General features: G+C 45.2%; 1 protein-coding gene across 11 annotated transcripts in view; it reads right to left on the minus strand.

Moving 5' to 3' along the window:
• The window catches only part of CACNA1A (calcium voltage-gated channel subunit alpha1 A), a 210,364-nt gene that overhangs the window by 168,141 nt on the left and 28,129 nt on the right, over nucleotides 1–14,094 (minus strand). For all 11 annotated transcript variants that reach the window (XM_027586362.2, XM_027586361.2, XM_027586359.2 and 8 more), the window contains exons 2-3: nucleotides 3,477–3,582; nucleotides 1,046–1,185 (exon numbers count right to left, since the gene is read on the minus strand). In XM_027586362.2, coding sequence (XP_027442163.1) covers nucleotides 1,046–1,185; nucleotides 3,477–3,582 — 246 coding nt within the window. The remainder of the gene's footprint in view (nucleotides 1–1,045; nucleotides 1,186–3,476; nucleotides 3,583–14,094) is intronic.

Consider the following 14,094-nt stretch of genomic DNA (forward strand, 5'->3'; position numbering starts at 1 on the left):
CTGGCTACTCAGCAAATCCACCTTCCTTTGTTCTAAGCACAGTCTAATGTTTCTCAGCTTCCCCTGCAGTGATGTGTGTCATGTGAATAAATTCTAGTCGAAAGAATAGGAAGGGAAGAGGCATGTGCCAGGCCTGTAAAACCTCCCTAGCATCACTTTACATCCTCATTTTTCTTTTGTGGTTTGATGCATACAAGCACAAAGTTCTCGGAAGCTGTGAGTCAATAATGAGGAGCCACAATGTGGTAAGGGCCTGGGTTCCCTCAATCACTGCTTGGAAGAGAGAGCTCTGCCAGCAAGGAACAACTGTTTTGGACTTTCAGTGAGTGAGAAATAAATTTCTGTTGTGTGTAAGACATTACCCAGTTTTTTCTATTGTTGTCATAACAGCTAGCGTTACCTTATAGAGAGGGTCCTTAGTGGAAAGTGTATACACAGTCACCTTTCAACTATGGTACAATATATACAGATCCAAAAACTCTTTGAAGGCACTCACTGTACCTTATCTAGCTTGGTTTTCTCCATAGCCCTACCACAAACTGTTGCACCCAGAAGTCCTCAACAACCATTTACCAGCTGGAAATCAAGATCAACTTGGAATAAAGGCGTCTCCAAATGAGGCAAAAGGATCACACATGCACAACAGTTAAAACCTTGAGTTCTGGAATCACATGATATTAGGTTCAAATTCCAGTTCCACTAACAGGGTGATCTTAGGCAAGTTCATATCTGTTCTTCTGATCTCTCTGTGGTCCCATAGGAATATTAATATTTCTTAATTCATTGGGTTGCTGTGAGGATTAAATGAGAGAATGCACAGAAAGCTCTTTGGAAGCAGTCAACTCTACTAAGCCATTATTCTAATTGTAACCAAAAGCATCTGCTGCAACATGCAGTCAGTGTATGCAGACGGGGTGCAAGAAGGCAAAGGCATGATGAAAAAGAACATGGGGATTCAGCCTTCCCAAGCCCAGCCTTGACACACCAACCATGATGTTTCCAAAGTCTTCATAGTTTGAGATAATTCTAAGCATGTGACACTTACCCTGTCAGCACCACCACAAAGTCCATCACGTTCCAACCATTCCTTAAGTAAGATCCTTTATGGAAGGCAAACCCCAGGGCGATGATTTTAATGCCAGCCTCGAAACAAAAAATTCCAATGAAGTATGGTTCTGTATCATCCTGGAAGGGAGAGAAGGTAAGGTCAAGATCTTTGGCTGGTAGAGGGTGGCACGACTGGGGACCTGGCTCACCCGGAGATCTCTACCCATTTTTCCTCACCTCCAGCACCCACTGCCCCCCAGTGCATCCTTCCCGGAGTTCTTTTGCCTGAAGATTTTGCAAGAGAAGCAGAAGCATGGAGAAGACACCCTCCTTCTTTCCTTTTGGCCAACCTCACATATCACTTGGTCAAACAGAATTGTTTGTTTGGATCTGTGGTGTCCAGTATAGAAGCCACGGGTCACATGTGGCTATTTAACTGTAAATTAATTCAAATGAAATAAAATAAGAATTAAGTTTTTCAGACACAGTAGCCAACATTCCAGTGACTAGTATACTGGACAGTGCAGATGGAGAGCATTTCCATCACTACAGAAAATTCTACTGGAAAGCACTGGTTCAGTATGTTTGTCACATGCATCACTCAAGGCCTTTAAGGTTAGACCCTGTACACCAACCTCAGCCCCGGATCTGACACTTGTGAAGGTTCTCAGCTGGTATGCACCAGCACAGCTATTCAGGTTGCTAAAATATTGGAGTAATACTTCTGCATTTGCTGGCAAAATGGCCAGTGTCCTGGTCCCCAGCCCCTCACTGAACCTCCTGCCAGTTTCTGGCTTCCAGCTGATAGTTTATAGTATTTGAAATTAAGCTACGAGCTCCACTCCATCAGATCCCCTACATGGATGTTTTCCAATCTGTTACAAAGTTTCTCAAGCTTCAATCCTTTCTGCCTTCATGATTCTTTCCCTATCAGCTTGCCATGGTACTACTACTTGCTTCCTAGTTTTCCAGCTGATTCTCTTTACTTAGCTTCATCTTAAACAAACAAACAAAGAGTCTTGAAATCATAAGTTTGATAGGTTAGTGATATGTTTTAGAATACATGTTATAATTCATACCTATTAAAATTTAGATGTCTTGAGAACCATCTATACTCTGGATTGGGAACGAGTGGATTCTTACATCCCCCTCTACCTACCCTTGAGCTATTACAGCTGGATCTGAAAAGGTGACAGAAAGGAAAAAAAGTCTTCTTCATTGCACTATCAGAATGCCAGGAGAGGAACCAGAGCACTTGGGGATGGATAGGGGGATCGAGAAGGATTTTAGTGCTAGTTTACAGCTCTGCTGAGTTTCACCAAATGAGTAAATTTGAATGAGGACTATGAACATTCCCCACAGCTGATATCCATGACAGGAGACACACAAGATAAAAGAACAAGCCAAATGACACCATACACAAGCAACCAGGCTAACATCAGAATGTGGGACATACCTTAGGGTCATGGGACTGATTTCTGCCATAAGTCAAGGGCAGGAGCGAGAACAGTTGTTTTAGTTTAAAAGGTTTAAGCAGGGATGCCTGGGTGGCTTAGTCAGTTGGGCGTCTGCCTTTGGCTCAGGTCATGATCCTAGGGTCCTGGGATCGAGGCCCATGTTGGGCTCTCTGCTCAGCTGGGAGTCTGCTTCTCCCTCTGCCCCTCCCCCTGCTTGTGCTTGTGTACTCTCTCTCTCAAAAATAAATAAAATCTTTAAAAAAATAAAAGGTTTAAGTAGCATAACAAAATCTAGACCCTGCCTGGATCCTGGTTTGACCAAACCGACTGAAAAATGCTTTTTCTGAGACAATCATGAAAATCTGATTCCTGACTAGGTTTTAGATGGTTCCAAGGAACTGCTGTAAGTTGTATTGGGTGTAAAAATGTCACTGTGGTAATGGAAGAAAACGCCCGTATTTTTTTAGCAGTGTAGACTTAAGTAAGTATATGGCAATGAACTGACAAGTTGTCTGGGATTTGCCTTCAACAATTTTGGCCAGGAAAGACAAACCAATGAAATGCAAGGGGCCAGAGGAAACAAATAAGGCAAAGTCTTGACAACAGTTGAATCTGGGTGAGAGGATCTTAGAGGGGTTCATTGTATTGTTCTCTCCATTTCCATGTATAGTCAACATCTTTCACAAGAATTTTGTTTCTAATATGATGTTTCTATGGACAATGTGAACACTTGTTACCCACTGTCCTCCTGGTCAGCATCGGGTTTGCCTGGTCTGGTGGGGGGGGGGTGAGTCACGAAGGCGTCTCTCTCCCCAAATTATTGGTGTTCATGAAATTTAGGCTTCCCAGGTGGGGGGCTCATGATCCAGCTCTTGGCTCCAAGACTGAGAGCCCACTTTGCCCTCTGCCCCCATGGCCACAGCAACTTGCCTCTAAAGTAAAGAGAGACCCCTCAAGAGAGACATCACTCACCAGTCGTTCAGACATTGGGGTCTTGTCATCGTCAGGTAGGTGTTGCTCCAGAGCAAGGACAATGCAGTTTGCTATGATGGTAGCTAAAATCATATATTCAAAGGGAGTATGGAGGAATTAAGGAAAATCTTTCCAGCTTGTTTAGGCTCACAGCAAAACCCAGCAGAAGGTAGAGAGAATCCCCATACACCCCCTGCCCCCACACATGCACAACCCCCCAATTATCAACATCCCCCATCAGAGTGGTGCATTTGTTAAAATCAATAAACTTACACTGACACATCATTATCACCCAAAGTCCAGAGCTTACATCCCGGTTCACTCTTGGTGTTGAACGTTCGGAGGTCTGGAAAGTGTATAATGACTTGCATCCACCATGAGAGTGTTCACTGCTCTAAAGACCCAGCAGATGACTTTTTAAGGAAAATGTAGACGTTATTCCTCCATCTCACCAACATTCACAGAACAAATACTAATTCAGCACCTACTGGGCTCCAGGCCCTGTTCTGGGCACTGGGGACACAGCTTACAGTAAAAGAAACAAAAATCTCTGCTCTTGTGGAGAAGTGAGCGTGTGAGATAACCACACATATAGAGCGTTACGAGGTGGTAAATGCTATGCAGAGAAAAAGCAGGAAAGGAGGTTGGGTGTTGCAATGTATTTATTTTTTTAAAAGATTTTATTTATTTGTTTGAGAGAGAGAGAAACAGCGAGAGAGGGAACACAAGCAGGGGGAGTGGGAGAGGAAGAAGCAGGCTTCCCGCTGAGCAGGGAGCAGACGCGGGGCTCAATCCCAGGACCTGGAGATCATGACCTGAGCCGAAGGCAGACGCTCAATGACTGAGCCACCCAGGTACCCCTGGGTGTTGCAATTTAAAGTAGAGTCATCAGGGGCTCCTGGGTAAGTTAAGCATCCGACTCTTGATTTCGGCTTAGGTCATGATCTCAGGGTCGTGAGATCAAGCCCCGCATCAGGCTCTGTACTTGGCAGGGAGTCTGCTTGAGATTCTCTCTCTCCCTCTCTCTGCCCTTCCCCCTGCTCACATGCTCTCTCTCTCTCTAATAATAAATAAGTAAACCTTTAAAAAAAATAGAGTGTTCAGATCTGACACCAAAAGCACGATCAACTAAAGAAAAAACAGGCAAAAAAAGTAAAAAGTAAAAAGACAACCAACAGAATGAGAGAAAATATTTGCAAATTATGTATCTGATAAGCCTGGCATCCAGAATATATAAAGAACATTTGTTACTCAAGAACAAAAGGCAGTCCAATTAAATAATGGGCAAATGGCTTGAGTAGATATTTCTCCAAAAAAGATACTGAAATAACCAATCAACTACATGCAAAAATTCTCAATATCCTCAGCCGTTAGGGTACTGAAAATCAAAACCACAATGAGCTACCACTCCACATCCACTAGAATAAACAAACAAACAAACAAACAAACAAAAAACACCCAGAAAACAATAAGTGTTGGCAAGGATGTGAGAAATTGGAACTTTTGTGCATTTCTGGTGGGAATGGTGCAGCCTCTGTGGAAAATAGTTTGGTGATACCTCAAAAAACCCACAGATTACCATATGATCCAGCAATATATATCCTAAGTATACACCCCAGAGAACTGAAAAGCAGGTACCAAAACACATGTTCATAGCAGCACCATTCAAACAGCCAAAAGGTGGAAGCAAGCCAGATGTCTCTCAGTGGATGAATGGATGGACAAAATGTGGTCTCTCCAGACAACAGAATCATCCTCAGCCATAAAAACGAAGTACTAATACACGCCACAGTGTGGAGGAACCTCAAAAACATTATGCTGGTGAAAGAAGCCAGACATAAAAGGCCGCACACTGTACAATTCTGTGTATGTAAAATGTCCAGAACAGGCAAATCCAGAGAGTCAGAAAGCAGATGTGTGGTTGCCAAGGGCCGGGGGAAGGGGTTGGGGAGTGACTGCTTAATGTTTTGGAACTAGATAGATAATGTACAACAAACACTCTGAATGTACTAAATGCCACTGAATTAGTCACTTAAGAATGGTTAATATTGTTATGTGAATTTCACCTCAATAAAAAAAATAATATGGTGGTCAGGGCAAGGCCTCTGAGAAGCTGAGCTTTCAAGATCTACGGAGGGAAGGGGTAGTCTGTGTGGCTATTTCCAGAGGTGGCATTCCCTCTCTCTCCAGGCACAAACTCCTTCCTGTATCCTGGGAACGTTCCTCCGGGTGGACGAGGCCTCCAGCGTGTCCTGCTGAAGGGTCTGCACTTGGGGAGGGTCTGTCCTGCTCACATTATATTAGGGCCTGATCTGCTGATCAGCTGGTGAACCAGAATGTCCCCAGTCCCCTTGCCAGACCCACAGAGGCACCACCCAGTTAATCTGGGTGTAGAGAAGTCGGTGTTGGAAGGGAAAGCCACAGGGTACTGGTTAGTCTGGAGTAGAGCTCCTCCACCTCGGCACGTCTGACACTTGGGCCTGGGTCATTCTCTGTGGTGGGGGTGATGAGCAGTAGCAGCTCCTCCTCTCTAGTTAGGACAACCAAAACTTACTGACAACCAAAAGTGGCCTCCAGGTATTGCCAAGTGCCCCCTGGGAACACTGGAATCCACTGTTCTGTGGAAGGATCAAAGAGCATGTCTTGGTGAACTTGGCCATGGCCTCCTCTCAGCTTTCTCCTTTGGAAGCCTAACTTGCCTTGTTCTGTCCTTTGGCCCTGGAGTTAGGTTTGGCCTTTTGGAAGCTCCATAAAACCAAGGGATCTTACAGGCTGGTAGAGTTGGAGCATATACTCACTTTCCAGGTGGGAAAAGAAAGTCTAGAATGGACAACCTGGGAGCAAGAGTTTAAGTAAATCAGGAAAACCAGGCCTTCTTTGTCACCGGCTTCGGCCTTTGCCTCCAGCTGAAAGCGTCTGAGCTGCGCTCTGTGCACACTCTGAAAAGCAAATCTGACACTCAGGGCAATTTGGGGAGCCAACAAAAGCCGGCCCTGCCGACGAGTGCCTCTGATTGGCTTCCTGCCTCCGAGCTGACAGTCATTAGGAGCACAGAGAACAAAGCTGGGCTATGTTGCACAAATACTCCATTCTGCCTCACCCTGCAGCCCAGAAAATAAGAGACAATATTTGTATACAGTGAAGCAACGCCAAGCCCTTTCCTGGCCTCCCGTTGCTGAGGCTTCTGAAGCCACGATTTGAATCTGATGATATCACTTCCCTTCCCCGCCAACTAGCTCCTTGCTCACTTCTGTATGGAGCTGCTGGTTCACTCCTGGGAGGGAAGGGGGTGTGTGTCCTCCTGCCCCTAAACAGCTGGGATGTGCCTTCCTCTCCATCAGACTTGAGCTGAGGTTCCAGGAAGAGTCCCAAAAGACTGGCAGCAAGCAGCACTTTCATGGGTTGCATTATCAGGGTTTCAATTGCCCAGTTTGCCTGGATTTCAGGCCCAGAGTTCTCCGGGTAGAGTGATGAAGCCTTAGCATGGGAGGGAACAGAAAGAGGCTGCCCACTCCTACCTTACTGCTTTTTCTTGTCAAACATGGCAATACTGGCTATCAAATATTAACTCTTCTCCCTCCATGCACACATGGACCCTGCTAATGTCCACAGACCTGCCCCCCATGGAATCTGCAACATTGATTGACCTCATACCCTTGCTACTGAATGGGCCACAGCAGAGCGTCAGCTGCATCTTTTAGATATGCAAAGTCTCAGGCCCCCACGCTGACCTGCTGAGTCAGAATCTGCATTTTAGCAAGATCTTCAGGGGATCTGTGTGCACAGTGAAGTTTGCCTTAGATCTATTTCAGGGGTAGGAGGAGACCAGGTAATTGTGACTTTGAGTCATCTCAAGAGTGGTGGGGGCTCCCCTTTCTCCTCCACATTCTGACCCCAAGAGGAGACTTCAGGAGTCCCTGACCAGTCTTCTGGCCCCATGCAGGCAAAGGGGCTGGTAAGAAACTCAAGATCTTGATGAAATAAGAGCAAATTGGCATGAGACAAATACACAGAAAAGAAAATTCCAGCTTAACTGACATGGAAGGAGTCACAGCCTTCCATGACTTCCATGTCACTTAGGAGAAAAGCCAGTCTTCCTGGCAGCCAGTAAGACCCAGCATGACCTGCCCTCATCACCTCCCTGCTCTCATGACCTCCGTCTCCCCATGTTCCCTCAGCGGCAGCCACACTGGCCTCCTCCATGTTCCCCAAACTCCAGGCACATCCCACACCAGGGCCTTTGTACCTGCTCTTCTCTTTCCTGGAATATTTTTCCCCACAGACCCATATGGTTCCCTCCCTCACTCCCTTTAGGTCTTTACTCAAAGGTCACATCCCCAGTGAAGCCTTTGCCCCCTTCCCCTGCTTATTTTTTCCCTTGGCCCCTGTCCCCTGTCAAACATCTACTCTATTTTCCTTCTTTATCTTGTTCACTGTTTGTCTCCCCTGCTAGAATATAAGCTCTATGCAAGTAGGGATTTGTGTCTACTTTGTTCACTGCTTTGTTCTCTGCATCTAAGAGAGCATCTGTTTTTATAGTAGGTGCTCAATAAATACCTGTATGAGGAAGGAAAGGTGGGTGGGTCGTGGTTTTTGCATCCTCTCCCCCGACTCTGTTGCATGCCAAGTCTTGGTGGGCATGTTAAGAACACAATCAGCTTCTTGAAATATGCATTGATGTGGTCGGCACACAGACACAAAGATGGGGTACTGGGTTCTTGGCATGGGAGAAGATGCCTCATCCCAGGCAGAAGTCAAAGGTAGTCAAGGCATGGGGAGGTGACGTTTTCTCAGCCCAACCCTGAGTCGTGCCTGTTCCTCCCAATTTAGAAAGCCTGGGTTCTAACTCACAGCTGCGGTGAGCAATGCCTCTGCTAGCTGAACTGAGCCTTCCTGCTCCCCGATTGGCTCGGGGAGAAAGCACCTGTGTCAGCGGGATCCAGAATAATCAGCCAGCCGAAGAGGCCAAGGGGAGGGAGTGTGGGGAGAAGAGATGAAAGGAAAGAAGCATCCCTGATGGGAGGAAAAGCTGGCTCCTGAAATGGCTTGTGGAAGTCAGTATAGCAAACAGCCCTGCAGGCAAGTGCGGATATGCAAAGCTCCCCCGCAACACACCAAATTAGACTGACCAGGACCACAGAGGCCCCAGACAGGGGCTGTGTGTGACACTGGAAATGACCAAGTGATTTTTCCCAGGGAAGAAGGGCTGAAGCTGCTAACAGGAACTACTCTTGGGATCCAGAACATTAAGGAAAATCAATTTGCAAAGTAGGCATGGCTGATGGTTCCAGCCCCTTAGTAAGACCTTGTAGAATGTCTAAGTAATTCATTCTTCCCTTTATGGTGCCCCCATCCCTATCTCATCCCCAACCTCCTGTGGCTGTTGTGAAAATCAAATCAGGTTTGTTAACTCATCAAGACCTTTCGTCTACTATAGGGGCTGCCTGAGGTTCTGAGGAAACAGATACTTCAGTGAGTCAACCAGGCAGTTGAACTTGTGGAGAGAAGCCAAACAGACTTTATTTTCATGTTAGTTCCATGCTCATCAAATTACCAGGAAAAGAGAGGGGGGTACCAGGGCCCTAGATGTATGGGTTTAGGATATACTCTTTGCTTTGCTAAACAAATGCCAGCATTTAACTCGGCAAAATGATAAACTATTATGGGGCCATTAACAGGCAAAACAACCATAATTACAGCTACATTTATTGAGTGCTTCATTGGGCAGACACTGTGCTAAGAATTTTACACTCGTTTCAGTTAATTCCTTGCAACAATTCTACAAGGTGGGTTGCAAACCCCATTTTCCAGATAAGGAGATCAAGGCTCAGAGAGGTTAAGTAAATTGCTCATGATCAAACAGGAAATACTGGAAGAGCCAGCGCTCACCCCAAGATCCATGTTTGCAAGCTGGTGGTCCCCCAAAGACCACTCAGCAGCGTACCTTTATTAGAAGGTGGATAGTTTTGTCTTTATTTAAAAACTGGAGTTGGGGTACACCTGGGGCCTTAACCATATGGTTGTGACCAAATGGATTAGACATCAACTGAGTCCCAACTGCCACAATTTAATGTAGTAATGATCAACTACTACATGCTACTCCATGCCCTCATAAGCCCATCCCAAGTGGCTTATGTTAATGAAAATTTTAACTTCCAATAACCCAGAGAGTATCCAGTTCTCAGACATGGGGTTTGAACTCTCCAACGCACATACCAACCAAAAATCAAGCCTAGAAAAGAGCTTTCCACTAGTCCACCAGCTAGAAATTCTAATGGTGACAACACACGACCAAGGGCAACTCTGGGTGCTGCTTGGGAACTTTTCAGCACCATGGCCAGCGGCAAGTGGTGAAGCTTAATTTCACATCCACCCAGACGTGGCAAGCCTGGGGCAGGGCAAGCAAACCCAGAGTCAAGTATTAACATTCTCTGAGACATTTGTAAAGACCTACATTTCATACCTAGGGTAGAGACCCCCCCAAGAAAAGGATTAATTATGTCACCAGGAAAATCAAATGAAGAGAAAATTAAAAACCCAACACCAAATAGGTGTGATGTGTCATTTGTTTCTTTAATACAATCTAAGAAATTTCAACACTTGGTTCTGAAGAGAGAAGTCTGCCCAGGGCAGCTGGATCATGCTTCTGCTCAGAAAACTGGAAATACCTACATGAGAAGTCGTAGAGCAGAGTAGTTAAAGGGTTTGGGGGTCAGGCATGGTTCTGGCCAAAAGAGTTTCCTTCTCTGAGCCCGTTTTCTCATACATAAATTACAAAAAGTCGTGCCTACCTCACAGGGCTGTGGAGAATAGAGTGAATGGACACAGATAATACACTTAGAACAGGACCTGGCATTCATATGTACTCAATAAATATGTGTTTAGTTATTATTTACTCTGGTTCCTGAGATGGAACTTAATATCAAGAAAACTTAACATGCTTATAAAAGCATGAGATGGCTTTCATCTCCTTCTGATGGTGCAATCAATGCTTATATTATTATGTTTATGACAGTTACAGCTACCAGTATTATTAACCTTTCCCATTCCTTTTTTACCCATCTAAGTCTCTGTCCCTTCCCTTCACTGGAGGCCATCAGCACCTACTCCCATCATGGCTGACTGAGCCTTCTCTCAAACCTGGAATCATTCCAAAACCAGGATGCAGTGAATGTATGCGATCCATTCCACGAATACCAGGCTCAAAATAAATGTTGCAAAAATCTCCAACAGGTATTTCATATAAATGGGATTACACAACATGCAATCTTTTCTGTTTGGCATCTTTCATTCAGCATAATGTTTTTGGGGCCATCCACGTAGGGGTGAGTACAGGTACTTTGTTCCTTTTATGGCTGTGTAGTATTCCATTGTACAGATGTACTGCAATTCATTTATCCATTCACCCACGGATGGCTGTCTCGACCTTTTGGCTATCCAGAATCGGTAACTTAATAGAGACAAAATGCAGAGTCACATTCGCCAGGAGGAGAGGGACGGGAGGAAATCAAGAGCAACTGCTTCATGGGGACAGGATTTCCTTTTGGGGGTAGGAAATGTTTTGGAGCTAGATGGAGGTGGTGGTCACAGGACGATGTGAATATACTAAATGCCACTGAACTGTTCACTTTAAGATGGTTAATTATATTACGTGATATGGAAAATCTCTAAAAACTTTCTTCAATTTCTAAAACACTGGTGTTGGTTCTGCTTCTTTTCTTTCTCCTTGATTCTCAGAGTTCCTATTATATGCTGTTACTCACTGACTTTCCTCTAAGCCATGAACCATGAACAGAAACACCACCCAGGCAGCTCTCAAGATCTTTCTTTTTAAATAACAACTGCTTTTAGTTATAAAAAGAATACGTGCTTATTGTTTTTTTTTTTTAGTTTTAAAATTTATATTGTATCATTTAAAAAATGAAAAGCCCTTACCCCAGCCCACTGCCCAGGGATAACAATCACTAGCAGTTTGTTGTCTATTTTTCAGATTTTTCCCCACACATGTTCTTTGCACTGGCTGCTGTCTTTTCCTGAGTTACTCTTCCCCTCAATATGGGCAGGGCTCATTCCCTTGCATCCATCAGGTGGTACTAAAACATTATCTTCCCAGTGAGACCTTCCTGGCTATTAGGTCTAAAGTCTCAGCCCTACCAACATGGCCATCCCTCCTCCCTGCTTGTTTTTTGTTAATTATTTTAGCAACTTACCACATCAAACTATGCATTTTATTTATTTATCTTATTACGTTCATCTCTTACTGGAGTGTCAGCCCCATTAGGGGCTTGTTCTCAGCTGTCTCCCCAGCATCTAGTACCCAACACATAGCAAGTGCTCAACAAATACCACTGAATGAATGAAAACAAAGATATGAAATCGTATTTTCCTTTTATAAAAATGCGATTGTGATACGCAATGTTCTGCCATTTGCTGTGCCCCTCACCATACTGGACCCATTTTTCCATATTGACATATTGAATCTCCCTCTTTTAAAAGGCTGTGTAGTATTCTTGTGAATTAATGCATCATCATTTCAATGCTTCCAGTTTGTCTCTATTACAAGCAAAGCTGTGATGAATAACCTGCTCACACAATTACATTCCCTGGGATGTTCACTCTGTCTAGGCAAGTCCTTCTCCTCACATGTGGTACTGTCACCCTGTGCAGTGGTCAGTGAAATCCTCCATGGCCTTGGCATCTTCTCTGTGCATTTCATCTACCTCTTGGTTTTAACTCAAACCTGGAAATTCCCTGAAAGCCATCAACTCCAAGGCTAAGGAGAACACTGACAGCTTCAAATTAGTACCCGAGAACAAAAGGAAAATCCAGCCCAGGGAGATGTCTGCCATGATTGCCCCAAGGAAACTCAGTGAGGCCAGGGAGAAGGGCCCCAAGAAAGCAAGTGAGACAAAGGACCCTTCGAATCCATGTATGGTGAGAATAACCAAGAAGCCAGGTGAGGTGAAGAAGGCCCTCTCTAAACCAGGTGCAGCCAATGAGAAGGCCCCCAAGAAAGTGTATTAACAGGTCAAGAAATTCTTCCCTTTCTAACCAGACAGGCCGTGAAGGTCCCTCCCAGTGCCACTGGACTCAGCAGGGAGTCCAAAGTTAAAGGCAGTCCCAGCAGCCAAGATACTAAGGCTCACAGGAAAACAAAAGCTGGGAGTAAGACTCTGGTGGAGCTGGTTACTTTCTATGACCTTCAACTTCCACTGGAAAGACCACTGTCTATGCTGGTCCCTTCCTTCTTAATCACTGGAAGACATCCCTACCTCTTCAACAATGACCCCTGTGAACTTCAAAGCACTCCAGCCATGCATGCCTAGAAGCAACACCACCATCTCCAAAATACCCGTTCCCAGCATCCTTCTCTTTAGCCACCACTCTCCTCCTCCCAGCTTACTAGCTCTCCTAAATGCAAACAAACATCCATCCCATGAAACCCTGCCACTCACTGACCCCACCATTTCTTGGCGCCCCCTCCTGCCTTCATTTACATCCTCGTCAACCTTATGCAGGTTGGCTGTATATCACTTCCTTGCGTTTCCTTCCCTTCTGGAAAGAGCCCATCCCTGGATGAACCCAACCAGTTGCCTTTCCCGTGCTTGTACAGAGGTACATTCCTGAATGAAATCAACGATCTGGGCTGATGATGTTAAATTCGTGATCCTAAACCTCAAAATGGGCATTTGAGAATTCTAACGTCTTAGATGGGAGAAGATACCAGTGCATACTGGCGCACTGCTAGGAATGACCCAATTTAGGGAACTTAATATTCTCCCACCATTAGAAAGCCCACCCTTGTCTCCAAATTTTCCTCCAGCCACCAACCCATTTCTCTGCTTCCCTTCATAAAGGAGTTGACTCCACATGTTGCTTCTAGTTCTCCACTTCGATTTTTTTTCTTCTGCCTTCTCCTCCAGGCTGTCTTCTAGCCCCATCACTTAACCAAAACTCTCCTCGTGAGGATCACCAAAGACCTCCAGGCTGCCAAATCCCAGGGCCACCTTTTCAGGCTCAGATTTCTTGGCCACACCTTCCTTTTATGTTTCCTACTACCTTCCCGTCTCTCCTTTTTACTCCTTTTCTACTCCATCTCTAAATGTTGGTCTTCTCTGGGGCTCAACCCTAGATAATCTTCTTTTCTCTACCTATATCCACTTTCTAAAGGCCTCGTGCATTGAGATGTGTTTTGCCACTCTCCTGATGCCCTTTCCCCCACATATCTACTCATCCTTCTGCTCGGTGTCCTGGGAGAGGCAAGGCTGGCTCTTGTCTCCTAAATTCTGAAGGTTTGGTCAATGGGAAGCATTAGCAGGAGATTGGAGGGAAGAAGGAGGACTCGGTGTATTTCTTCATCCCATATCCTCCCCACTACATCGTCATGTTCTGGCAATGGCTGTGTCTTGTTGTGCCTTCTGACAGGCACCTCCAACCTCATAGAACTGTCTGTATTCATCCCCTAGGGCTGCCCTGGTGAATTACCACAAACTGTGTGCTTTAACAGAAATCTCGTCTTTCACAGTTATATAGGCCAGAACCCCATAATTAAGGTATCGGCAAGCCCAAGCCCCCTCCAAAGGCTCCAGGGTAGGATCCCTCCTTTCCTCTTTCAGCT

Source organism: Zalophus californianus, chromosome 1 (assembly GCF_009762305.2).
Source record: "Zalophus californianus isolate mZalCal1 chromosome 1, mZalCal1.pri.v2, whole genome shotgun sequence".
Lineage (NCBI taxonomy): Eukaryota > Metazoa > Chordata > Mammalia > Carnivora > Otariidae > Zalophus > Zalophus californianus.